General features: G+C 54.1%; 1 protein-coding gene and 1 long non-coding RNA gene across 10 annotated transcripts in view; one reads left to right on the forward strand and one right to left on the reverse strand.

Moving 5' to 3' along the window:
- The first annotated feature begins 38 nt into the window (after positions 1-38).
- LOC112672906 (uncharacterized) lies at positions 39-5969 on the forward strand. The gene is made up of 3 exons (XR_003144597.3): positions 39-364; positions 942-1094; positions 5290-5969. It is a non-coding gene; the product is annotated as an uncharacterized LOC112672906 (long non-coding RNA).
- The window catches only part of RNF213 (ring finger protein 213), a 97898-nt gene continuing 75609 nt past the window's right edge, over positions 2306-24594 (reverse strand). For 7 of the 9 annotated variants that reach the window (XM_049114529.1, XM_049114528.1, XM_049114530.1 and 4 more), the window contains 22 exons: positions 22491-22602; positions 21304-21514; positions 20870-21060; positions 20064-20186; positions 19207-19317; positions 17943-18185; positions 17585-17666; positions 16345-16379; positions 14977-15071; positions 13707-13866; positions 12530-12710; positions 11709-11800; positions 10864-11115; positions 9954-10086; positions 9552-9635; positions 9042-9222; positions 8741-8942; positions 7690-7767; positions 6948-7142; positions 6464-6553; positions 6188-6366; positions 2306-3844 (listed from right to left, as the gene is read on the reverse strand). In XM_049114529.1, coding sequence (XP_048970486.1) covers positions 3691-3844; positions 6188-6366; positions 6464-6553; positions 6948-7142; positions 7690-7767; positions 8741-8942; positions 9042-9222; positions 9552-9635; positions 9954-10086; positions 10864-11115; positions 11709-11800; positions 12530-12710; positions 13707-13866; positions 14977-15071; positions 16345-16379; positions 17585-17666; positions 17943-18185; positions 19207-19317; positions 20064-20186; positions 20870-21060; positions 21304-21514; positions 22491-22602 — 3184 coding nt within the window. In that variant the 3' untranslated portion in view covers positions 2306-3690. Of the gene's footprint in view, positions 3845-6187; positions 6367-6463; positions 6554-6947; positions 7143-7689; positions 7768-8740; positions 8943-9041; positions 9223-9551; positions 9636-9953; positions 10087-10863; positions 11116-11671; positions 11801-12529; positions 12711-13706; positions 13867-14976; positions 15072-16344; positions 16380-17584; positions 17667-17942; positions 18186-19206; positions 19318-20063; positions 20187-20869; positions 21061-21303; positions 21515-22490; positions 22603-24594 lie in introns of those variants that run through there. The other 2 variants (XR_007413130.1, XM_049114531.1) reach the window with 2 other exon arrangements.

Below are 24594 nucleotides of genomic sequence, written 5' to 3' on the forward strand. Positions count from 1 at the left end.
CCCGGCTTTGGCGCGGCTGGCGGGGGCGCGGGGTGGGCGAGGCTTTGGGACGCCGCCGCCTGCCGGCGGGAGGCTCGCTGAGCCCCGCTGCCCCCCAGCCTCGCCCCTGCAGCAGGGCCGCGCGGGGGGAGCCCGCCCGCCGGGGGGCCGAGCGCTCCCGGGCTCACGTGGGCAGAGCCCTCGCGGGGACGGACGGGGAGCTGCGAGCCCTCGCGGCCTGGGCAGGACCCGCCCCGCCCCCCCAGCGCGGTGTGCAGTGCACAGCGCGGGCAACGGGACTGACCTTCCCTCTTGCCATTCTCTCTCCGGGCGTCGCCCGGCCCACGGCACAGTGACTTTAGGTCTGGGGACCTCGGGGACCTCGGTGAGCTCCTGAGAGCAGGACGGAGCCCCCGCGGGCCCAGACTCCGGGGTCGTGGGAACATGGACTGGAAGCCCTAAGCTCCTCCGCTGAGTGAATACTTGGGCCCTGCCGCCTGTGCCAGGGCCTGTGCTGGACGCGGGGGTTGCAGCCTCCTGGGGCGCGGCTGCCCGAGGCGGACGCCCTCGGGAGGCCTCTGGGGCATGGCTACAGGGAGCCGGGCCAAGGGTGCAGCCCTGTCAGGGTCCTGGGGTAGGCAAGGCCACCGCACCTAAGGCGGCCAGTGAGGCATTTGGCCCACAGTTAATATGCTGGGGGGATTCAGAGAAGGGCAGGGGCAAGAAGGGTGGCCCCGGCGCTGGCATTCGGGGTACCTGGGACCGCTGGGCACACTCGGCAGGGCGCAGGCTGGGAGGCGGGGCTGGGGAGGCCGGAGGGCCCTCCCCTCCCCTCCCCTCCCCTCCCCTCCCCTTTGGCCTAGATGGCTCCCACCTCACAAGGAAGCGGGGTCCTGCTGTCCCCAGGACCCTGACACCGTGAGCTCAGCATTTGCCCTTTTCTGGTTTTGCTGCTTTTCCAGTGTCAACGGGGACTTGCGATGCTGGCGCCCGAGCTTCATTTAGTGACCGACCGAGATGGACCTGGACAGTGCTGCCTGAATCCCGGAACCCCCGGCGTGTCCCACGCTGGCTCCGTTAACAGATGAGGAAATCCCGCAGCCCCGGGACACGAGGTACAGCGTACACACACACACACACCAAGGTGTTACACAGGAGACAGTGATCGGCGGTGGAGACTTACGGGGGAGTCACACCCGCCTAGCGACCGTTTCTGCCTGGGCCGAAAGCAGAAGGAGCTGGAACCGTCCAGGCGGGTGGACGCGATTGGGAGATGGGAACGAGGAGGAGGAGGAGGAGGGAAAGGGGGCAGGGGACCCCGGGGTGGGCTGGAAACATCCTGCGGAAAGAAGAGCCGTGTGACCTCAGGGGCAAGCCCTCTGGAAGCCCACAAGTCCTCCGCCGGGCGAGCTTTTCTGTTCAGAAGAAAACATGCAATTTCCTCCCTAAAGTGGTATTTTAGCACTCCAGCTGGGAGCTTACTGCGTATCCCTTGCCTATATCTTTGTAAATATTTTATTTATTAATGAGAGAGGCAGAGGGAGAAGCAGGCTGCACGCAGGAAGCCCGATGCAGGACTCGATCCCAGGACCCCCGGGTCACACCCTGAGCCCAAGGCAGACGCTCAATCACTGAGCCACCCGGGTGTCTCTCACTTGCGCGTCTCTATTTCCTTTGACCGAGGCGGAACCGTTGCACGTGTCAGCAGGCGTGCTGCTGTCTTCCAGAAAATGTCTTAGGCAGGGAGGGCGGGTTTACTGTGAGGCCGAGGCCAACGTGTTTGCCCCAGAGCCTGGCGCCTGGGGACCGGGGGCCAACAGTGGACCCCGAGCTCTGCTGCTCTTGTGTCCCGACAAACATTTACCGCCCACGTTCTGCACCATAGTACATTTAAAAAAAAATTTTTTTTTAAAAGCCACTGAGATGTTTTTATTTGAATCTTTTCAGATAAAGTTTCCCAAATATACAACATGCTTTACTAATTTCTCAAACAAAGGATACTTACCACAGTTTAATTTGTTTTGGAGTTCAAGATTATCATACTAGATGTTCATTATTTTTTTTATCCACAATAACCTAATTTGACAATTGTTTTATTATTTATTTTAATTTTTTAATTTAAATTCAATTTGCCAACATACAGTAAACCCCCTGTATTCATCCCATCAAATGCAGAGTGCATTTTGTTTTTGGAACCTTCCACTCTTATGGATGCGTCTACTAGTTCATTTTCACAAAAAAAAAAACCCTCCCAAAACCTTTACTCCCCAAAGCTGAGTTGATGTCTACTTGCCATAAATAGAAGCTCTGCCCTCAAAGAGGAGGATTCTTTTAGCAGCAAAACTCAAGTTTATTGAAAACAAGTATGACAAGTATAATAAAATTTACATTTGCCTGTGCTACGCCAGTGTGTTTTTGTACAAATGAGATAATGCTAGATAAGACAGTTAAGGCTTTGAAAGCATAGCATACAAAACAAAATCATTAAAAAACCTTTCATAAAAGTAGGGGGGAAATTCCCAGCCAAAAAAAAAAAGCTTTATAGCACAAGATTGTCACCGGACTCCCCCGGTAAGGTGTGGCACGGTGAGGACGCAGAGCAGCACCTGATGGCCACACCAGCTCCGTCCCAACTTGGAGGTATCAAAGGAATTCCAAGTGCAAGTCGAGGACCTGAAGAAGTTCCCCCCACCCCCTTGGTCCACGAAATGGGCAACCCTGGTGGAAGGTGGGGGGGTACCTGTGCATAGTCTAGAATCTGAGCAATCCTAGTTTACTCGGTGCAAATGGATGTTGTATCAGGTTAATCTCTGAGGGGTCTGGATTCCCGTGCATCCCCTTCATCAGACCCCGAGGAGCGTGGGGGGCAGTTTCTTCGGCCTGAGGCTTCCTCCACTGTAGCTACAGAGTCCCAGCGGTCCTGGCAGCATTTTCCGCTCCTGCAGCTCTCACCCCGAGGACCCGGTTTCAAGTTGATGGAGTCATTAACTCATTCAGAATGTAAACTGAAGACATTTGCCTGTGACTTGTCAACAGCAGTCGTCCCAGTGCCGATGGGTGCTGAGCCACCTGGGAGCAGGAGACCGTCCGGAGGCCACAAGTATCCGAGGACATTGTGCAAAAGAGACCCAACTCTCACAGTAAGAAAGGCACAGGATCAGAGCTGGTTGGCTAGTCTTTTCCTTTTTTCCTTTTTCAGAAACTTAGTGGGTTCTGTGTTCTGAGTCTGTTTTTATGCCGTGGCTGAGATTCAGAGGAAGGACCGGAGAGTCCCACGTCAGGGACACTGAGGCCACGTCAAGACCACGCATATATTTAGCAGGAGGCTGGACCGTCCAGAAGTTCCCATGAGAATGCCGGAAGCATGCCTTTGATCCAACTTTAACTGATAAATCTTTAGAGTCAGAAGCAAATCTGGCCGTCACTCCAGGCTCTTCATTGTGCAAACGAGGAATGGAAGGAAGAAGCAAGCGGGACTCTCCCCGTGCGTGTAGGGTGCGTTAGCGAGAGAACGGAAGCAAAACCAAGAATGCTGCTTCCTCGGCCTGCGTGGCCCCCAGGCCTCCCCTCCCGGCAGCGCCCCCAGCCCCGGGAGGGAGGTGAGGCAGGCCAGGACCGCGCATCTGTTCCAGGAGCGGTGTGGCGCAGGGCACAGCACGCCGGGGCGGAGGACGGAGGAGCCCGTGTCCCCAGTCGCCAGCAGGGCGGGCTCTACGTTGCCTGCCGAGCCCGCTTCAGCCCGACAGCCAGGCTCCAGGCGGGGACACAGTTGCTCAGCAGGATCTCCTCTGGGAACTGGTACTCTAGCTCAGGAGGAATTTCACTGTCTTTGGTTTCCATGTAACTTACTAGGGTGTCTCTCAGGCTGAAAAACCAAGGAAAGAGCCAGAAGGTTAGGCGCTGTCCCTTGGAAGGCCAGGGCAGCCTTAGCGCTCGTCCCTGGGTCCAACCAACGACTGAATGCCTGAGCAGGGCCTAGGGCCGGGGCTTGGGGGCTCCAGGACACACCTGCTGCTCCCCACGCCGCGCCACACAAACACCCCGGAATGGAGCTGACCCTGGTGGCTGCCGGGTCCCATCCCCTTAGGTGCTCCGCGAATGGGACCCGCCTTATGAGCACGCAGCTTTGCCATTCGAAAAAAGCTTGTATTCCATTTCATATTTTCGGTTAGCAAGATGCTAAATTCTCTAGGAAAGAGATCTTTGTCTTCTACGCTAAAAGTCCAGGAGAGTAAAGACTCGTTGAATATGTTCAAAGAATACAAATGTGTGCATATGTGTGCCAGACAGCGTGATGGAAGAAACTGCAAATACGAAGCGTGCTGGCGAGGAGCATTGGGATTGGACCATCCATGTAGGAAAACAGGAGTGGTAAGTCCCTGCCTCACACCACACATAAAAAATAAACCGGTCAACAGAGCCCGCGTACAACATGAAACCATAACTGTACAAGACAAAGTATGGCAGGCTACTTCGCACCCGGGGGGGTGAGGATGACCCTGGTGGGTGCATTTTCCTAGTCCTTATACAAAGAAGCTACCAGGTCTGGCTTCCTTGAAATTCAAGACTGAGGGAGAGCATTTGTAACATAACAAATATGAGGTTAATCTTAAATCTTTTAAGAGGATGAGAAAGGATAGCCCGAAAGAAACATAATGGATGTCAAGAAATAATTCAGGGGAAGATACAAAACTAGCAGATACATTGGAAAAATATCTAGGAAATAGGAAGATACAAGTGAAAATGAGACCTGTTTTTTGGCCAATGGATTGGCCAAAATGGAGAGTATCCAGCGTTGGGTATTCTCATATACTGTGTGTTGGTGTGGCTTTTTCTTTTTAAAGATTTTATTTACTTTTTCATGAGACACACAGAGAGAGGCAGAGACACAGGCAGAGGGAGAAGCAGGCTCCATGCAGGGAGCCCGACGTGGGACTCGATCCCAGGTCTTCAGGATAGCGCCCTGGGCTGAGGCGGCGCTAAACCACTGAGCCACAGGGCTGCCCAGTGTGGCTTTTTCTGTCGAGTTTAAAATGCACATCTCTCTCCTCTCTCTCTCTCTGGTGTTGAGTTATGTACGCTCTTTATATGTTTTGGGTACTAACTCCCCAATAGATGTGTCACCTGCAAAAACCTCTCATTCCATAGGTTGCCTTTTGTTCATGATTTTCTTTGCTGTGCCAAAGTTTCTATTTTGGTGTAGTCCAAATGGTTTATTTTCTGCTTCTGTTTCCTTTGCCTGAGCAGACATTTCTAGAAAAATGTTTCTACAGCTGATGTCAAAAAACTACCGCCTATGTTTTCTCCTAGGAATTTTATGGTTTCGGGAGAAAACAGAACCCTCATGCACTGTCGGTGGGAATGCAAACTGGTGCAGCCACTGTAGACAACAGTATGGAGGTTCCTCAAAAAGTTGAATATAGAGCTGCCCTATGACCTGGCGATTGCACTACTAAGGATTTACCCCAAAGATCCAAATGTAGTGGTTTGAAGAGGCACCTGCATCTCAATGTTAAGCAGCAACGTCCACAGTGGCCAAACTATGGAGAGAGCCCAGATGTCCATCAACGGATGGATGGATAAAGAAGACGTGGAATATTACCCAGCCATCAGAAAGAATGAAATCTTGCCATTTGCAACGACGTGAATCAAACTAGAGGATGTTATGCTAAGAGAAGTAAGTCAGAAGAAAACAAGTACCGTGTGATATCACTCATTTGTGGAGTTTAAGAAACAAATCAGATAAAGAAAAAAGGAGGAAACCAACAAACAAAAGAACCAGACTCTTAAGTACAGAGAACAAACCAGTGGTCACCAGAGGGGAGGTGGAGGGACGGGTGACACAGGTGAAGGGGATTACGAGTACTCGTAGCCTGAGCAGCACTGAGTAACGTACAGAACTGCTGAATCACCACATTCTACACCCGGAACTAACATAACATTACATTAATTACACTTCAATAAAAAAAAAGAAAAATAAGTAAAATGCACATCTCTGACCTAAGTACACTTGTTATAACAAGAATATAGGATTTCTGTAATTACTTTAAAAAACCCAACAGAGACCAAACCCCAGAGGCCAGCCCGTGGGGTGCCCGGAGTGGGTAAAACAGCAGGGCGCGGGGCTCCTGAGGTGAGGCGGGGGCCCCCTCCCCATCTGGGAAAGATCACGGGATGGACCGCGGGACACCTGCGCAACCCTACGTACCTCCACTCAGGTCTGAAGTTGTCCTCGGCCTGGGGGCTCTTCAGTTTCAAGATCATCATCTCATGGAGCTCCAGGAGGAAGGCGTCGAGGTCCATCTGATTCAGGAAAGTGCTGAGACACTTGGCATTTTCTGGGCTGAGACCAACTTTGTACCGGCTGCTAATTTCCCTGAAGGGCTCCTAGAACACAGCAGGAGGGAGGCAGCAGGAGCTGGGGGGAGGGGGAGCGCCCTTGCAGGTGCGGGTGCGGGTGCGGTGGGAGCGGAGCTGTGCTCACCTTTTGCAGGCGGAGCAGCTGTTCCGACCTGTGGGCGGACAGGATCTGCCAGAGGGCGATGGCATGCTTCAGCTGGCATCTGTTGAAGGCCTGCAAGAGCAACGGGCTCCTGAACAGGACGTGGGGCTGAGCGCGAACAGGCGGGCGTGGTGGGGCTTCTGCTCCCCCGCTACTCGGCTCCCCGACCCTCAGATGCCTCCCTACCCTACCACCAGCCACGGCCTCACCTCCAGAGTGTCCCCCCATCCCCACCTCAGGCCGCGTCTCGGGAGAGCCAGGTGGCCTCAGGTGGCTGCAGTGCTGCAGGGGGGCGGAGGGGGGTTGCCCAGCTGCCACGTGCCTTAGTCAGAGTCTTGCGCTGCAGGTGCGTCTCTGCCTCTGGCCCCAGAGTGCGGTCTGTGGCCCCCCCCCCTTGGCACCAACCCCGCAGGAAGCAGGAGGGCAGTGTGGACTAGACGGTGAGGTGACCCCAGCCAAGACCCACCTTTAGTACCAGTTCTGCCTGGTCGCCCATGCGCAGCATGTCTTGGACGTACTCATTCAAGGACATGTTGGGGTCACCGCCGGCCGTGCTCAGGAACCCCAGAGTGACCTCTATGACAGACAGAGCCTTGCAGCCATCGCTGTAGGATGGCAGCTGTCCGCGGATGGAGCTGATGGTCGCGTTGGGGAGGGGTTTCTAGGGAGTCAAAGGCAGGACAGGGGTCCACGGTTGGGGCTACCCGCACATCGCTACCTGGCAACACCGCTTACCTTCTTCGCTGCCAAGGGCACAAGGTGGGACGACCCCGTGAACCATAATGACAGTTAACACGTCATGACTCCTAAGTGGCAGCGGTACTCTGGACTCTTTACAGACACAGACCGAAGTCACGGAGCCCTCAAAACAGTTTTGTGGGGATATTCACGTGGATGCGTACACACGCCACACACACACTCCACACATGGGAATCCAAACGCCAGGAATAGGTAAGTTCTCTGGACCTTGTGCGTCAGCCTACCCGGCGTGACATCATCACTGAGAAGCTAGCCAGGATTTCAGCAGGAACGCTTTGGCTGATTGTCCTGCTTGCACCCTGGAAAGGGCGGCGGACTCAGGGAGCTCAGGGAGGCCACCCTGTGGTGCTCCGGGCCAAGGCCCAAGCGAGGCCCAGCAGTCCCCCTAGGAGGAAAGCACCACGATCAGGCGGAAGCACCATGCAAATGATAAGGTGCATTGCGATCACCTGTAGCATTTTGTTCTTGATCTCCATGAAGAGCTGTTCATAGTTCCAGTCACGTCTGTACACCAGAGTGGGTATTCCCTAAATTGAGAAAGAAAACAGTCTTTGGAAATGGAATCCGCCGTGGGGTTTCCTGCACAGTAACTCCGTGGCAACGCCGTGCTGTCCTGCGCATCACCAGGCGGAGCGTGCCGCTTGCTGCCGTGTGACATCTGCATTTCACCCGCGGTCTGCGCCAACAGAAATGCAGGGAGGGGCCTGGGCCTCGCCTTAATGGCCACGCAGATGCCAGCACGCAGAGCACTGCAGGCTTGCGAGGCGCCGGGGGGAGCAGGAATGTGGGGGCCTCTGGTTGCTGCAGTCGGCCAACCACTACGGGCCACGGCCTGGGACAGGGCAGCGCAAGCTGACGTGATGCCGTGCCCACGCAGCTCAGGGCCTAACTGTGGGCAGTGAGGGGGCTCACGGATGCACAAGGTCTCCACCGGGCCCAGAAGGAACAACACTGGCCCGGAGAAAACGAAAAGGAGAGACATGATGGGTGCACAGTGTGTGCAGGGAAGGAGGGCAGTCCGGTGTGCAAGGTCACAGGAGTCCACGCAGTCTGTGAGCAGTGGCCGGAGACAGGCCTGACGAGCAGCGTGGGTGTTACCCTGCACCCCCTGGGATGCCCGCCGGGGATCGACTGCCAAGGGGAGCAGTGGGGGCTGCGTGGTAGTCACAGTAGGGATGGGTGCAGGGAGCGGGAGCTACATGGGGCGGCCGTGGAGCCAGGTGACAGGCTACCCAGGGAGAGGAGAGCCCAGGTGCAGCCGCCAGGGGCTGTTGGGGGAGAGATCCAACAACCGGTCTGCTGGGACCTGAAGATGAGGGGGACGGAGGCCCGGGAGCAGCTCGGGAGAGCCGGGGGCATGGCCTCTGGGGGAGCACGGGGCTGCACAGGCATTCCCACCCTGCCTCGCTCGGAAACCACGAGTGGGACGAAAACCACACTCGGGCCGACTTCCCCAGAACAGACACGCCAACACAGTGATCAGCCCGGGGTCTGCCTCACCATGAGGGTGATCCTGGGCTTGCCCTGGAGGAAGCGGCTGGTGACCTGGCGCTGGATCTTCTCCAGGTCGAACTCCTGCAGTGTCTCCTTGCCCTGCTCCACCTGGTACTGGCAGTTGGACAGGATCAGTGGCATCAGGTCCTGCTCGACCTCGTAGCTGATCACGTGCAGGTCTGTGACCTCAGAGGCGTCTACGGAGTAGCTGGGGGACGACGTGGAGTCTCAGCATCCAGTGTGCCCCCCAGAGCCTGACCCAGGGGCTCACGTGTGCCCTGTGCCCTGCAGGCATGCAGGCGCTCACCTGTTGTTTTCGTCGGAGAACTTTCCCACCGCATAGACCATCTCGTTGTGCAGGCTGATCAGATAGCTGACTAAGGCGGTGGAACAGAGGCCCAGGCCGCGGCGGCGCGGCAGGATGACCTCGAAGTTGGTGTCCATGTCCAGGTCGGCACTGCAGTAGCTGTCTGGCAGCTTGATCTCACCTTCGCGGGACAGAGTGTTCTGAGCAGAGAGGCCCCCACCGGCCCTGTCTGGCTGCCACTCGCAGGGCAGCGGACACCTCGCAGCCACAGGGCTGGAGCTGGGGATGCCTGATGGCTCCGCCTTCCCCCTGACTGGCGTCCAACGTTCCCAACCCCGTCCTGAGTCTGTATCGACAGACCAAAGGTGACCAGGGATTTATTCCTCCCGGTAGGTCATTTCGTGGGTCCCAGCCGCCTCCACCCAGAGGGTCACAAGTGACACGCATGGGGCATGGCACCGTGGGATCGCAGGGCAGAGCTGGGCGGGAGGCAGGGGGCGTGGGGCCTACCGTTGGTCTGCAGTGATCTCCTCAGCTTATTCCAAGTTGACAGAAAGATCTGGATTCTTCTGTGAAACAACTGCTTCAACCCATCTGTCATACAAAAAAAAAAAAACACTTCTTGAGATCCCCGTGGAAGACACCTGCCCCGTCAGGTCCAAGTGACTACACCCCAAGCTCTGGAGAGGAGCATCCCATGGCGCTCCCGGGGCTGGAGCTGTGGCAGCGGGTGTGGCCGAAGCACAGCCTCTGGCAGGCTGGCGGGATTCACGCACCTGCCACTTTGCCCTAAAAAGCCCACAGCGTGTAGCACCTGGACGGCACTGATGGCACCTCTCCCGACCCAGCTGCAGCAATCGCCCAGGTCCACAAACACTGGGGAGCCGACATCTCACTAGGGCAGAGCCGTACCTCCCTGGTGGCTGCTAATGAAGGATCGGATGGACTGGTAGTCGGCTTCGGAAGCGTTCTGGAACCGCCTCACTAGGTCCCTCTGCAGGGCCAGGATCTCAGGCAAGAACCTCACGAGTCTCAGCTCTGCCTCCTGGAGAGGGAAGACGGCCCGGCCACGTGTTAGTTCACCTAGAACGTGTCCCTGGGGAGACTCTGGGGCTGGCTCAGGACCCGTGTTTGTTTGCTCGCGGTCTGGGCAACGTGCTGGGTCACATGACGCTGCGTCGGGCTGCTTGGACGGGAGCGAGGCCGTTGTGTCCCTCACAAGGGCCCGCTACCCACTCGCTGAGCATCCTGCACTCCGAGAATAGAGGCATGAACAGGACTAAGCCCCTGCCCTCGTGGGGCCGACACCTCATGTGGGTTTGCCAAAAGCTCGTGAAAGAAATTGGCGTCATGAGCCCTTGGGAGGGGCTGGGTGCACAGAGAATCTGCTGAGAGCAGAAGGGCCGGGAACGTAGGCTGCTGCGTGTTGTCTGAGGATGGGACCCAAGCATCTGCAGCGGAACGGGACTGGGCGCTTCCACGGGAGACCTGGGAAACCCTGTCCACGGGAGCTCCCGCCCTTTCACCGGCCGACAGACACTTCTGCTGGACTGGGAACGCTGCTGCAGAGGGCATCAGCCCAGCAGCCGACTGGGGAAGACCAGCCTGACCCGGGCCGTGTTTGCGGTCTGACGACGGGGCCAGCTCACCGCACTGCCCCCGTGCCCCAAGGCCAGGTTGGGAACAGGGGAGGTTTGGGGCCATTTGATCCTGGTCATGCACTCCTGATGAACACTTCTTCCTTCAACTGACACTCACGGATGGCCGGGGGCTCCTGGCACCGGGGACAGGTGGGTGCGTGGTCACAGCGGGACAGCCTTACCTTCTGCAGGAACTTCCAGAGGATGGGCACGCTTTCTTTGCCGTTCTTTTGCTCCACAATGTGCTGGAGGTAGTCAACGGTGACCTTCCTCCTGCAGGTCCACATCTTAGAGCAGTGGAACACGCTCTTCCCGGGCAGGTGGGGCAGGAAGACTGTTGGGTCCTTGTACACGATTCTGGCCACAGGGTTGGAGCTGATCCGTTCATCTTGGCTGATGCTGGCAGTGACCGTCAGCAGGGCTTTCTCCAGGTGCTGGGCGAGAGAAGGGCCCAGGGGCCCCGAGGTGAGCCACTCATGTGGGCTCGGACACCCCGCAGCTTCAGCAGCGGGCCAGTTGGGGAGTCTGCCCTACGCGGCCCAGCGCCCTAGCAGGTGGTCGCACTGGCTGTGTCCATTGTGACCGCTTACAAGCTCCTTGTGTGCAGGCTTCGTCTCCCCAAACAGGAGATTCAGAGGCCTGTGTTCTAAGCCTGATCTTTTACTGACTTTTACTTCCCGTTGAGCTCATAAACTCTCAGTACTGTTCTTATCTGACAGTACTGTTCTTATCTGCATGAGAGTTTGTCTGTCTGTCTGCTGCTCCCACATCCTGCTGTAAAAGGTGGTGGAGCGAGAGCCACCTGCACCTTCTGGACTCAGAGTAACCCCTCCACCTGCCTGCCCAGCCTCAGGGGAGGAGGACGCAGAGACAGCAGGACAGTGGAGTGTCCGGGGGTTCAGCCCTGGGCTGGGGCGCGGCCAGAGCCCCCAACAGCACCTGCGCGAGGGACACTGGCCCGAGCGCCTGCGACACACCCGGGACACCTGCCTGCAGGCTCCCAGCAGGGCTGCCGGCCGCCGCGTACCTCCAGCTCAGGGAGAAGGAGGGTCTGCATGGCTTTCTCCCAGCTGTTTCTCTGCTCTCGGGTCTCCAGGTTTGCCTTGAAACAGAAAGGCCCTACAAGGGAACATGTGAGTTACCCAAGGAACGGAAACCACGGCAGCTCCGTGAACACGACCTAAAGGTGACACTGAAATCACACACCCTTTCAGGCCCGGGGGCAGGTGGGGTGCCTCTTCCTAAATTAACCTGAGTATTTAGAAATGGTTCCTGCTGTTCCCACCAACCCCATGATCTTGAGAAGAAACAGATAAAAAAAAGAAAACCAAGTCACTCCCGATGCCATCACTCAGAACCGTTTTCCTAAGTTACCTTATGGAGCGTCCCTATCTATGGATTTCAGTTTAGCTCAGTGACCACCAGGGTTTGCAGCCCACGTTTCCACACAGCAAACCGTGGACACGTCAACACGGTCAGGCAGCCTGGGCAGCCATGTCCTCAGGAAAAGCAGAAGGCCCCACAGACAGACCAGGGGTCCAAGGAGCACACATCTCAATAAGTTACCAGACACTGGTGTCCGGCCAGTGATGACTCACACATGGCCCGTCCCGGAGATGGTGCACAGCACAGCAGGCTGGCGCCCGAAACTGCTAAGCCTCCCCGCGGCGTGTGCCCCTAACACCCCTGTGCACACGACCCTGCTAGCTCAGGTCTTAACCCGCAGGGGAAACGCAAGGGCGAGCCATCCTTCTGTCCGCTCTTCCACACCCGTCTCCCAGCTCCCTTTATCTGGCTCAGGCTCTGTGAGCCCTGCCCCTGCCCCCCCGCAGCACCCCATGTGCTCACTCCAGCTGGAGAGGCGGCGCTGCCCGCGGAGGAGGCTGCACAGCATGAGGTGCACGGTGGTGGTGGCCTCGTCGGCGCTCCTCCCCAGCGTCTTTGCCAGCTGCTCCAGGTCCCTGTGGATGTGCCGCTGCAGAAAGCTGCTGGGATCCCGCACTGGAGGCTTGATGATGTTCATCACAGCCTGTGAGACATAAGACCTAGTGTGTCGGGGGCCGGCACGCCCCGTGGGCCCCAGAGGGCAGGCCGGCACTGAGCCAGAGGCGGCTCCTCAGAGGATGCTCGTGAGGTGGCCGGAGCATGCATCAAACGAGCGGCAGAGCAGACGGGGCGCGGCCTGGGGACCACTGCCCTCGACATCGTCAGCGCGACACAGACCCTCATGGCTCTGTTCTTAATGCATCAAGACCACGCAGCACAAAACCCGTCTTCCTTCCCCAAGATGCATGTTTGTAAGCTTACATGGGAATGGCCTCATCCCAAACTCATTGAACCTACTATACTGTGTACAAACCTAAAAAAAAAAAAAGAACTCTCAGAGCCCCAACATTTTGCTCTCACAGTTCATCAGAGGAGGCACAGGATGCTCTTTTTTTCCCAGAAAGGTAAACGTCATGGTTACAGGAGCCTCTCTGCTCCCGGGTGCACCCCGAGACGTGGAGTGCTCATTTAACATGGATTTTAGGGGCGCCTGGGTGGCTCAGTTAGTTGAGCATCCAACACTCGGTTTCAGCTCAGGTCATGATCTCAAGGTCGTGAGATCGAGCCCTGTGTCGGGCTCTGTGCTCAGTGGAGAGTCTCTCTCCCTCCACCCCTCTTCCCTGCATGCTCTCTCCCTGAATAAATAAAATCTTAAAAAAAAAAAAAAAGACACAATGAGATGAGCACTGGGTGTGGTTATACTATATGTTGGCAAACTGAATGTAAATAAAATAAAAAATAAATAAATGGCTTTTATGTAACCTGATGGGTGGTTCCCCGCCCCCCTCCCCCCGCCATCGTACGCCGCAGCGGGGAGATGAGGACGTGCAAATGTACGGCTCTGCAGACCAGCACACGGCTCCGATCCACGGGAGGTGGCCAGTACTTTGTAGACAAAAGGACGCACTGTGAGAAACCTACAGTGGTCGTTACAAATGAGCGACGGACCCATGGCTTAGCAACAGTGGGCGTGTTGTACCTCAGGCCTCTGGGTCGCTCCCAGGAGCAGGGCCAGGTGTGTGAGCAACCGGATGAGCAGGAAGACGTCCGGGGCCAGCTCCCGGTCAGACACCAGCACCTTGTCTCTGGACGGCGGGGCTCCCAGCACGTGGCCCTTCTGTGTTCTGTCCGTCTTGTCTCTGCAGAGGACGAGAGAAGACAGGGTGGACACTGAACACGGTCATCTCTCCTCAGCCCTAGGGCCATACCCCGGATTCCTGGGAGTTGGAAGCGAGGTTCACCATTTTGAGGAAAACGGCGTTCCGGGACATATCCTCACGCGCCCACACTTCTCACTTTGGGGTCTTTGTATAGCCTCTCCTTCCTGGATGACCACAGCCCGCCACGTTCTCAGCGCGACATGGCTGAGCCAAGTGGCTAACTGTGCAATCCCGGGGGCCGTGTGTCGGGACAGAGGTCCACACCTGCTTCTCCCCCTGAAATCAGCACGGGGAGGGCAGCAGGCAGGCCAAGGACAGTCTGAGTGTGGGACATCGGGATGTGGGCGCACCCGTCCCATCTTCCCAAATTGAATACTGAGATCAAAGACCCGGCAGGGAACTTCCTGTCACACCTAGATGGGAGGCACAGTATGATAGATATAGTCTGTGGCAAAAAATATTGGAGATTCTGGAACATTCTGAAGGTTTGTGGAGATAACAGACTAGGGCATTTTAAACAATCATGGCACCAGACTAGCCCATATGTGTGATGGCCACAGGGCGGCCCCACCTGCCATGGGGCGGGGAGTGGGGGGTGCACGGGGAACCACACTCTTCTCGATCGAAGGCTGGCATGCGGACCCCAGCCGTGCATGTGGATTCTGGGCTGTGCCTCCTTCACTTCCCGCAAGCAGTGAGGAAGCTAAGAGTTTACAAGTGAGACACTATGGGTTTAGATAGACAAAAGCCCGATTTGTGGCTTTGCAGCCTTCAATGTCCCTCTGAATTAGGTCACTTGTATGTGTCCGACACATTCCTACAGGGGACACAGCCCAGACCCAAACGGAAGACATCTGGATAACACATCTTACCGTGTGGTCTGCTTTACATTCAAGAGCCCAGTTAGCCAGTGACCGGTGAGACACCTCACCGTAGCCCAGGGACCTGGGCCTTGAGGTCCGATGTGACATGGGCCCAAATGCGTAACAGTAACTAATACTGTACTTTGCATCAGTTTATCCACTGGAATAGAAACAGCCCCCAAACCCGTGGTTCACTCTCTTAGGAAGGAGATGCCCTCTTACGTACGTGATAACATGAAATCCGGTCTCAGGACTGTGGTTAACCCCTCCAACTTGGACACCACAGTCAATGCAGTGGCTCTTCTCCATTGGCTTCCCGCACTAGGACAAAGGACAAAAGCGCCCGAGCTCAGTTTTGGAGGAGGAGTGCTCCATGCGCAAATGCACCATGCAGGCCAATCCACGCTTGGCTCCGGGGGCAGCTGAGGGCACTGGGATTGCTCATTTTCCTGCAAAGACGTGCTGGCGGCGGCAGGAGCCACGGGGCACAGGGCAGGTGCTCCATGCAAATATGGTGCATGTGAGGAAATCTGGACTCTTGAAGCAGAAGTGACCATTTGAGTTTTATTCCCAAATAGATACTTTGTAGACAAATATGTGATCTGCCTTCCTTTCTCACACTCATTGGTCTTCCCCACTCCCCCGACCACCACTCCAGGGCTTCACTACCTAGCGCCAGAACACTACTGCAGCCTCCAAACTGAATTCCTGAACTCAGTTTGGACTTTGTTTAAAATAATATATATATAACCATATGATCTGCTCCTTCGCAAGCCTCATTTTTCCAAATCTGGCTGTGGGCTACTGCAGACTGTGAATCACAGCGTGTCACAGAGCCAAACCAGCCTCGAGCCCCAGACCTCAGACCGTCAGAGCCGAGAGCAGTCCTGGGAAGAATGTGCCTCGAACTACCTGCTTCGCAGACAAGGAAGTGAGTAAACCCCAGAAACGCACAGCGTATATATCGGATTTTCTCCTTGAGGTCTCTCATTTACTCTGTTCAGTTCAACAGCCTGTTGCTGGGCAAGCAGACACCTCGAAGGGCCCTGGCCGGATGCTGCGGGATGCAGAGGTGAGGAACCCACAGCTCTCTCCACCAGGGTTTAAGCTCCAGCGTCTCTTTTATCCCGTCCTTTGGTGTCTAGACCACATCTCCTGTCTGGGCCAATGACCCAGCCTACGGACCCACCAGTCAACACCTTGCCATCACAGGAAGACACGCATCGCTGACCCCATGCAGCCGGGGCTGGGCACAATGGCTAGCAGCAGTTTTGACTCCCAGAGGGACTTTGGCAATGTCCGGAGACATTTCTGGTTGCCACATGCGGTGTGGCTGGCTTCTGGTGAGTTGAGGCCAGGAATGCCACTCGGCGCCCCACCACAGCTCATGACAGCCCACAATACAGAGGTAGGTCTGGAGATCCCCTGCACCATTTAGATGTTTAGCTGGAGCACCGTTAAACAGCCCTGGAAAGAGTCTATGCTCTCTAGAAGGTCACGACCCTCACCAACCTCTTCCCCCACGTGCTCCTGCTCAGATCTAGAGGAACAACGTTAGAGCCCTGCAAACACCATCCCAAATACCAAGACTCACCTCTCCCACAGAGCACGGGTGACCGTTGGGACACACTGTTAAGAGAACAACAAGACTCACGTTGGCTGGTGAGGTTTTACCTAACGGCCCGAGGAAAAGAAAGCCAACACTCTCCTCTCAGGCCAAATCAGAGCAGGATGTACAGTTAACATGTCCTGAGCACGTTTGTAAAAAATATGCATGAGCTTCATTTGATGGAGCAGAGGGAAAGTCCGTTACAGTCTCCTATGGGGCTGCTCTGGGAGGCAGGGGCAGCCCATTTTACACTCTCCTTTTCTTTTTGATTTTTTTCTTTTTAAAGAGTAGGACCTTTAAAAAAGATTTTATTTATTTATTTATTTATTTATTTATTTATTTATTTAATTGAGAGAGAGAGAGAGAGAGAGAATGTGGGGGGGAGGGGCAGAGGGAGAGAAAGAATCTCAAGCAGATGCCCTGAGTATGGAGCCTGACCCGGGGCTCGATCCCACAACCCTGAGATCATGACCTGAGCCCAAGCCAAGAGTTGGATGCTTAACCGACTGAGCTACCCAGGCGTCCCAAGAGCATGTTTTATGACAACTTTTATAGCTGGTTTATAAGGATAATTTACTCGGGGGCACCTGACTGGCTCAGTCGGAGGAGCATGAGTCTCCTGATCTTGGAGTTGTGGGTTCCAGGCCCATGTTAGATGTAGAGATTACTAATAAATAAATAAAGTTAAAAAAAAAAAAAAAGAGGGAGCCAGGAAAGGCCTGGCTTTACCTGTTTAAAAAAAAAAATAAAAACTTAAGAAAAAAAAAGGATGTTTTTCTCAGGCAACAACAATTTGAGCTCCCAGTTCTGTGTCTTGAGAATTGTCCTCAGGTCAAAAACTCGGTTGTAGGGATGCCCGGGTGGCTCCCTGCAGGGAGCCTGCTTCTCCCTCTGCCTGTGTCTCTGTGTCTCTCATGAATAAATAAATAAAATCTTTAAAAAAAAACAAAAAACAAACAAAATAAACTCCGCTGTAGCAGGAGCCGGCCCCTGCCCAAGCCTCTGGCGTGGCTCACACTCCAGGCAAGGGAAGCGCATGCCACGCGGATCCCACCCCGGACTCAGGAAGGGCCTGGTGTGCGTCCTCCGCAGTCAGCCGTGCGCCCTGTGTCTGCAAAAGCCCCGACAGCAGAACAAGGCAAACATCTGGGACCTTTGGGCACAAACCACGGGAGCCTCGTCAATGCGCAGAGGATGTGACACCGTCTCAGACCCCGACACTCACTGTACCAGGAGAGGGTCTCCAGACCCTTCCAATTCCGAGCCTGAACCAGCAAGTCTTCGGGCATCGTCGGAAGATAAGAGTTCTGAAAAGCCGAGAAAGAGAGAAGGCTGCCGGAAGGCGAGAGATTGGGCCAACTGCCACTGCCCTGGGCAACAGGGGGACTCTGGACTCTCCCCCTTGTCCACCTCCAAGGTCTCCAAGGGGCAAAGAGAACAAGGCTCTCCGTGACCGTGGACTTGGGTATCAAGTGGGACACAGGCCAAGAGAGGAGCCGTGACACGGACACTTTCAAAAGGGCCCCGGGGACAGGCCGCCAGAGATGCCATCCCCCCAGCCGTCGCCCACCTGCCGGTCTTACCACCATGTCAGCCGGGGAGAAGGCCAGACTCTTCAGGGGTTCCAGGATGTCACCCTGTCCACACAGGAGGACAGCTGCGGTGTGAACAGCCAGTTCTGCCACTGTGCCCTGGAGGCTGCTGTCCCTGGGACCTGTCCTCAGCAGGGGCAGCGTGTTGTTCACCAGGGATGCTGCAAAATGCCTCATGTGCGGAGAAGAAAAGATCTTGCCTTCCTCGATGAACGCGTTCAGAGCCTCACATTGCTGGCAGGAGAAAATAGATCGAAAAATATATCAAAGAAGAAGATGAATGTGAAGCCAAACGTTTGTTCTTAAGTCAGGCGTTCGTGTGGATGCAACTATGCCTCAATATGGAGGAAAACACGGTTCGAGGGGCAGTAATCAGACAGGAGCGTTTCCATCTGCAAACAGCGCCGCACGGCCGAGCGCTAACTGCGACATTCTACTTTGTGAACAACAGCATCTCATCTTTTTGACTTTGCTTTTTATCATCATCCTGAAAGTTCTGGGTCAAACAGAAAGTTGCTCCTCCATGTAGGACAGCTGAGGGGCGCCCGGGGGGGTGGGCAGTCAGCTCAGCATCTGACTCTTGATTTCAGCTCAGGTCGTGACCTTGGGGTCATGAGATCGAGCCCCGCGTCGGGCTCCCCGCTCAGTGCACCGTCGCCTTGGGATGCTCTCTCTCTCCCTGCCCCTCCCCCGACCCTCTAAAATAAATTAGTGGGGATCCCTGGGTGGCGCAGCGGTTTGGCGCTTGCCTTTGGCCCAGGGCGCGATCCTGGAGACCCGGGATCGAATCCCACGTCGGGCTCCCGGTGCATGGAGCCTGCTTCTCCCTCTGCCTATGTCTCTGCCTCTCTCTCTCTCTCTCTCTCTCTCTCTCTCTCTCTGTGACTATCATAAATAAATAAAAATTAAAAAAAAATAAATAAAATAAATTAGTGAATCTTAAAAAAAAAAGTTGAGGGATCCCTGGGTGGCACAGCGGTTTGGCGCCTGCCTTTGGCCCAGGGCGCGATCCTGGAGACCCGGGATCGAATCCCACATCGGGCTCCCGGTGTATGGAGCCTGCTTCTCCCTCTGCCTGTGTCTCTGCCTCTCTCTCTCTCTCTATCATAAATAAATAAAAATTAAAAAAAAAAAGTTGAAAACCCCATCCTAGATTAAAAAAAAAATGGGGCATAATTTATGGCTTTTACTTCTATTCAGAAAAGTCCCTCTGGATATGGAGATGACGTGCACCTCCTCAAATGCAGACACTCACCTCTGGCTTAGGGTGGAGGCTAGTGTTGCAGGATTGGTACAGCACGGCAACCTCTCTGAAGAGCACTAACAGTAAGTGGGCCGCCAACTCAGGATCGTGGTTCCTGCCCCCCTGAAGCAAGAAATGAGGACGCCAGTGAGGCTCCAGCTGTTACACAGGCCCGTCTGCGGCCAGAGTCCTGCTGATGCAGCCCGACACCCTGCACCTTGAGGGCTGCCGCTGGCAAGTGACTCTGAGACCACGAGGCTCATGGACATTCCGTTGTGACACAACGGAGATTTATCAGAGTTTATCAGAGTGCTTAGGACCCAAGGAACAGAAATCACCGTCTGTTCTTTTTCTGACCACTTCGCTGCCCCTCGAAACTTCAGAGTAGAACGAGGCTATTTATTAACTCCCTGGCTTCCCAGCCCAGGGCCAGGGTAAACAGGGACTCTAAGAGGAAGAAGGACCAAAACTGCATAAAGATTAGATGCTAAAGACCCTGCCTCTTTATGAAAATAAACACCCTCGTCATGCCGCCAGGAATCCTGGATGTGCATGGGAAGGAGTTTCCCCAGTGCTGCCCGCACCTGCCATCAGGGTGACCTCGGAGGAAGTAATGCACGTGAGCAGTCAGGAGGGCACTGCAACAGCCCTGGCCTGGCAGGTCAGCAAGGTCCAGCAAATCTGTCCCCTAACTCAGTAGCTAAAGGGCTCCTGTCTGGGCCAGGCACGCCGCGGTCGTGGACACGCGACGCCCAATATGGCGAGTGGCTTTGGGTGCCTCTTCCACAGCGTCATTTGACGCCAATGAGGCAGATGAGGATTCCAAGGGGCGCTGTGTGGTACAGAGGGAGGCCCGGGGCTGGTCCTACCTTCAGAACAGCCACAGTAGTCAGGGGCTCGTTCTGGAGGATGGCTTTGCCCACTGTGTCACGAAGAGCCTTATATTTGTCACCATGCACCAGGTATCGATCCATCTGGCTTAGCATATTCTCCTGCAAGCCCAGGAACACAGGGGTTAATCACAGGGGAAGGGGGTGAGGGCACAGTTGGCAAAGAATCATCTGGATAGGTAAATGATCCGGGCATGACAGCCAGAGGTCCAGCCCTGGGCATGACAGTCCCCTGCTGTGTGGGGCGGCGCCGCCTCCTCCTCCTCATTGTCCAGTGCAGAGGTGAGAGTGGGAGAGAAATGGGGGAGAAGGGGGAGTGGAGGAGGCGGCGGCGCAGACTCCATCGCTGCATCTTGCCTGTACCGAGGGTGAAGACCAGGGGCAAGTGAGTGCTAGTAGGTCGACTGCTCCCACTGGCAGCAAAAAATGCAAGCTGGGGTTTTGTGCTGTTATATTGTTGTATCATCCTCAAAATCATGCTTTCTGTCTCTGCCCGCCGAGGAGAGCAAGGACTTCTGCAAGCTGAATTACTTTTAACTGGTGGAAAGTGAAAGCCACAGAACCATTCTTTGGCTTTCCACATGTCACATTGGACCAGAAGCGATGCCTTAGGTAAACTTCCCTGCAGAGAGGCCCCACACCAGCAGCAATGCACGCACCTGTCCCCTACGACAGGCCGCCTCAGCGTCATCTCGAGCTGGGTCAAGTTAAGCGAAGCGAGACACAAGGGACCAGAGCAGTCACGGGGCAGTGTGGGGGTGGGGGCACAGGCCAGGTGTTCTCACCTCCCGCAGCAAGGCCTCCTCCGGGAAGATCCAGCGTGCCGGATGGCCCTGTGCACAGAATTGCTGCACATACTCTATCCCTCGCTGGCTGGAGAGCTTCCGCACCAGGTACACCCGGTACCAGTCATTCTTGGCTTGTCTGCAGAAGCGCTCGACCTGCTGCAGGTAGCACTGCTTCTCCCTGGCCGTCTCTGCAGGGCCCAAGAGAGGGGTGAGTGACGGCGGCAGAGAAGACCTGTGGTCGCCTGTCTCGGACACCGAGCCAGGCAAAAAGTGGGCGCCCTGGTCTCTAGGAACTCACAGTGAAAAACACCGGAGAAGGGGACACAACGCAGACTGGGATGGTTCTGAGAACCAGTTTCCCCTGCTCCCCCAATCTCTGAATAATGGAGTCTCGAAGCCTGGGGTAGAGAAAGGTGCAGAAGGGGACCTGCCTGAGCTGTCCTGAAGCTCGCTGAGGAAGTCGGAAGCCTTGTTGAGACACAGGCGGATGCGGGTCATCTCCTGCAGGTATTCCACGGAGGCCTCGCTGGCAGGCTCTGGGCTGCACCACATCGAGTAGGTCTTCAGAAAGGCTCCTTCTTCTCTCAGGTACCTCAGCTCCTCGCTGGTAGACAGAGCACTGGTCTTCTCGTACAGTGAATCCTAGGGAGGAAGGCACCAGGGGAAAGAAAAGGGCTTTTTTTTTTTTTTTTAAAGATTTTATTTATTCATGAGAGGCACAGAGAGAGAGGCAGAGACCCAGGCAGAGGGAAAAGCAGGCTCCCTGCAGGGAGCCCGACGCAGGACTTGATCCCAGGACCCCGGGGTCACACCGTGGGCCGAAGGCAGGTGCTCAACCACTGAGCCACTCGGGTGCGCCAGGATGTTGTTCTTTTTCATATGCACATTCTCCAACCTTCCAAAATCTCCAAAGCATGACGGTGGAGAACAGGAAGGAAATACCCTAAGTTTGAGGGTAACTGTATCGAATCACGGGGAATGAACATCCCTTTTATTTCAGGGACAGGAAGGAGGGGAAGAGAAAATCTGGGGGAAAAAATATGCCGTATGATCTCCTTTTCTCACAGGCCGTGTGAAATCTGGGGAAGCAACAAACATACAGAGAATAAAAAGAAAAGCGGCTGTAGGCTGGCCAGTGGGAGACGGGCATGGTTACCTGGGGGTGGGGGGCGGGGGGTGGGGGGACGTTTCCATTCTCTCACCCAGGCCCGTGCGTCGCAGTACACACAGCCATGGGGGACAGAAGCAAGGTTGCTGAAACAGCCCCCACCCCCGTTTTTAAATATTTTATTTGTTTATTTGACAGAGAGAGAGAGAGAGAGAGAGAGAGAGAGAGACAGAGGAGTCGGGGGAGGGGCAGAGGGAGAAGCAGGGAGCCTGAAGCAGGACTTGACCCCAGGACCCTGACGTCATGACCTGAGTGGAAGGCAGATGCTTTTCTGACTGAGCTCCCCCAGGCGCCCCGCTGAAACCCTATTTACGTGTGTGCCTGCAACTGTGTCACTTCACCGACAAAAGTTATATTCTGTAAATTTTCAGACACACTTTCCACTGCATCAACCATATGGTGCAGCCGGTTGGCAGGAGGCGAGCAGGACAGGTCCGGGGTTGTGCTTACCTCCAGGCAGTTGCTAAACAGGATGTACAGCTCGGTTTTATCTTCAGTTACCAGGGCCTTCTGCTGTAGCAGGGACAAGTAAGCCTGGATATAATCTTTTACTTCTTGGAAGCTATGGGAGGAAAAATATGGTATCTGGTGATCTCGGGTTTTATCATGTCAAAAAAAAAGAAGAGAGACACACACAAAGTATCGGTCAACCTACCTACCTATCCATCTCTCTCTCTCCCTGTATAAATATAGACATATAGTTTGTAATATTTTATTTGAAATACTTTAGTGCAATATCGGAGGAATACAAAATTCCATCTTTATACCGGCTCTTCCCAGACTTTCGGGTTTTAGAACTCCTTAACAGTCTTAAAAATCATTGAGAACCCCAAGAGGCTTTTGTTTATGTGGGTTGTATTCATTGATATTTACAATAGTAGAAATTAGAATTGAAAAAAAAAGAAAACTATTAACTCATTTAAAAAAAAATAACAAAAATAAATAAAATAAATAAATAAATAAATAAATAAATAAAACATTTTTTAAAAAACAAACTATTTTCCAGAACAAAAATTAATTAGTGAGAAGAGGGCCCTTTTGTTCTCTATCCCTGCAAATCTCTTTAATGCCTGGTTTAGTAGAATTTAGCTGGGCCCTCCAATCTTGCTCCGGGAAGAAAGTCTGATCTCACGCATTATGTCACTGGAAAGGAAAGGAATATTTTCCCAGTATTTCCTAGTGATGGTAAATATCTTTCTTTGACACAATGCCAAAACTTGATAAACAATAATTTTTAAAGCTTAGTTGCAATGTGCAATCTGAGACCATGTCAAGGCACTTTTCATACTGAATTACATTAAGGTTAAGTGAGCTATCTTGCACTTGAATGGATTTTTTTTTTTTTTTTTTTTTTAACCAATGCATGACTCTGTGATATCATGCATTGGCCATTTGGAAAACAGTGGTTCACGAGGTATGCGGATCTTGCAAAGGTTGACATTTCTGTACCATGAGGTATTTAAAAAAAAAAACCTCGCATTCATTAACCTGGACCATCAAATAGTCCCTATGCATGAGGAAGCTGATAGGCTCATGGGGGACGGTATGAGTTTTCCAAAAATTCCAATATTTGCTTAAAAGTTTGAATTTTGGGGATCCTTGGGTGGCTCAGCAGTTTAGTGCCTGCCTTCGGCCCAGGGTGTGATCCTGCGGTCTCAGGATCAAATCCCACATTAGGCTCCCTGCATGGAGCCTGCTTCTCCCTCTGCCTGTGTCTCTGCCTCTCTCTTTCTCTCTGTGTGTCTCTAATGAATAAATAAATAAAATCTTTAAAAAAAAGTTTGCATTTTATCCTTAGCCATGAACATGATCAGTTGCTTCCCCTGACAGGCTCCCTTTGCTTGTGTTCGAGGAAATGCCTGCCAAGCACCCAGCTCTGAGTAATCATAGCATGCCAGCCATTCTTGCAATCATAACTGGTATCCCACAAAACAACAGGCCGGCTCAGCACGTAACTCGAAAATTGCCTGAGAGCTCTCCCTTGATGTAACTGTTCGCTTCGGCAGGCAGCCGGGGCATGTTGTGTGCACTTCTCATTTTCACAGGCTACAGTCTATTAAAAAATAAAAAGCAAAATGAAATGTCCATAGACCAGGTTGCAGAAGATATGCATTTTAAATGTGTATCTAATCTCTATTCTGAGTCTGCCTTTGGGGCACTTAAGTTAGAAATAGTTGTTCCCATTGGAACTTTTTAAAAAAATTTGAGAGAGAGCATATGCACACGAGTAGGGGGGAGGGGCAGAGGGAGAAGCACCCTCCCCCCAAGCAGGGAGCCCCACGTGCGACTGGATCCCAGGACCCTGGGATCATGACCTGAGCCAAGGGCAGACACTTCGCCGATTGAACCACCCAGGTATCCTATCGGAACATTTCTTAGAGCCTCTTGATTTTGCCATCACCTCAAAGAATGCTGTGTCAAGTAACTCAGTGCCCAGGCCGAGTGTACAAAGTGTCCTCTGAAAGAAGCCTCTGAATATAGATCAGCTTCCTTCTTTTTTTAAAAAATATTTTATTTATTTATTCATGAGATACAGAGAGAGAGAGAGAGAGAG

Source organism: Canis lupus, chromosome 9, assembly GCF_003254725.2.
Source record: "Canis lupus dingo isolate Sandy chromosome 9, ASM325472v2, whole genome shotgun sequence".
Taxonomy (NCBI): Eukaryota; Metazoa; Chordata; class Mammalia; order Carnivora; family Canidae; genus Canis; species Canis lupus.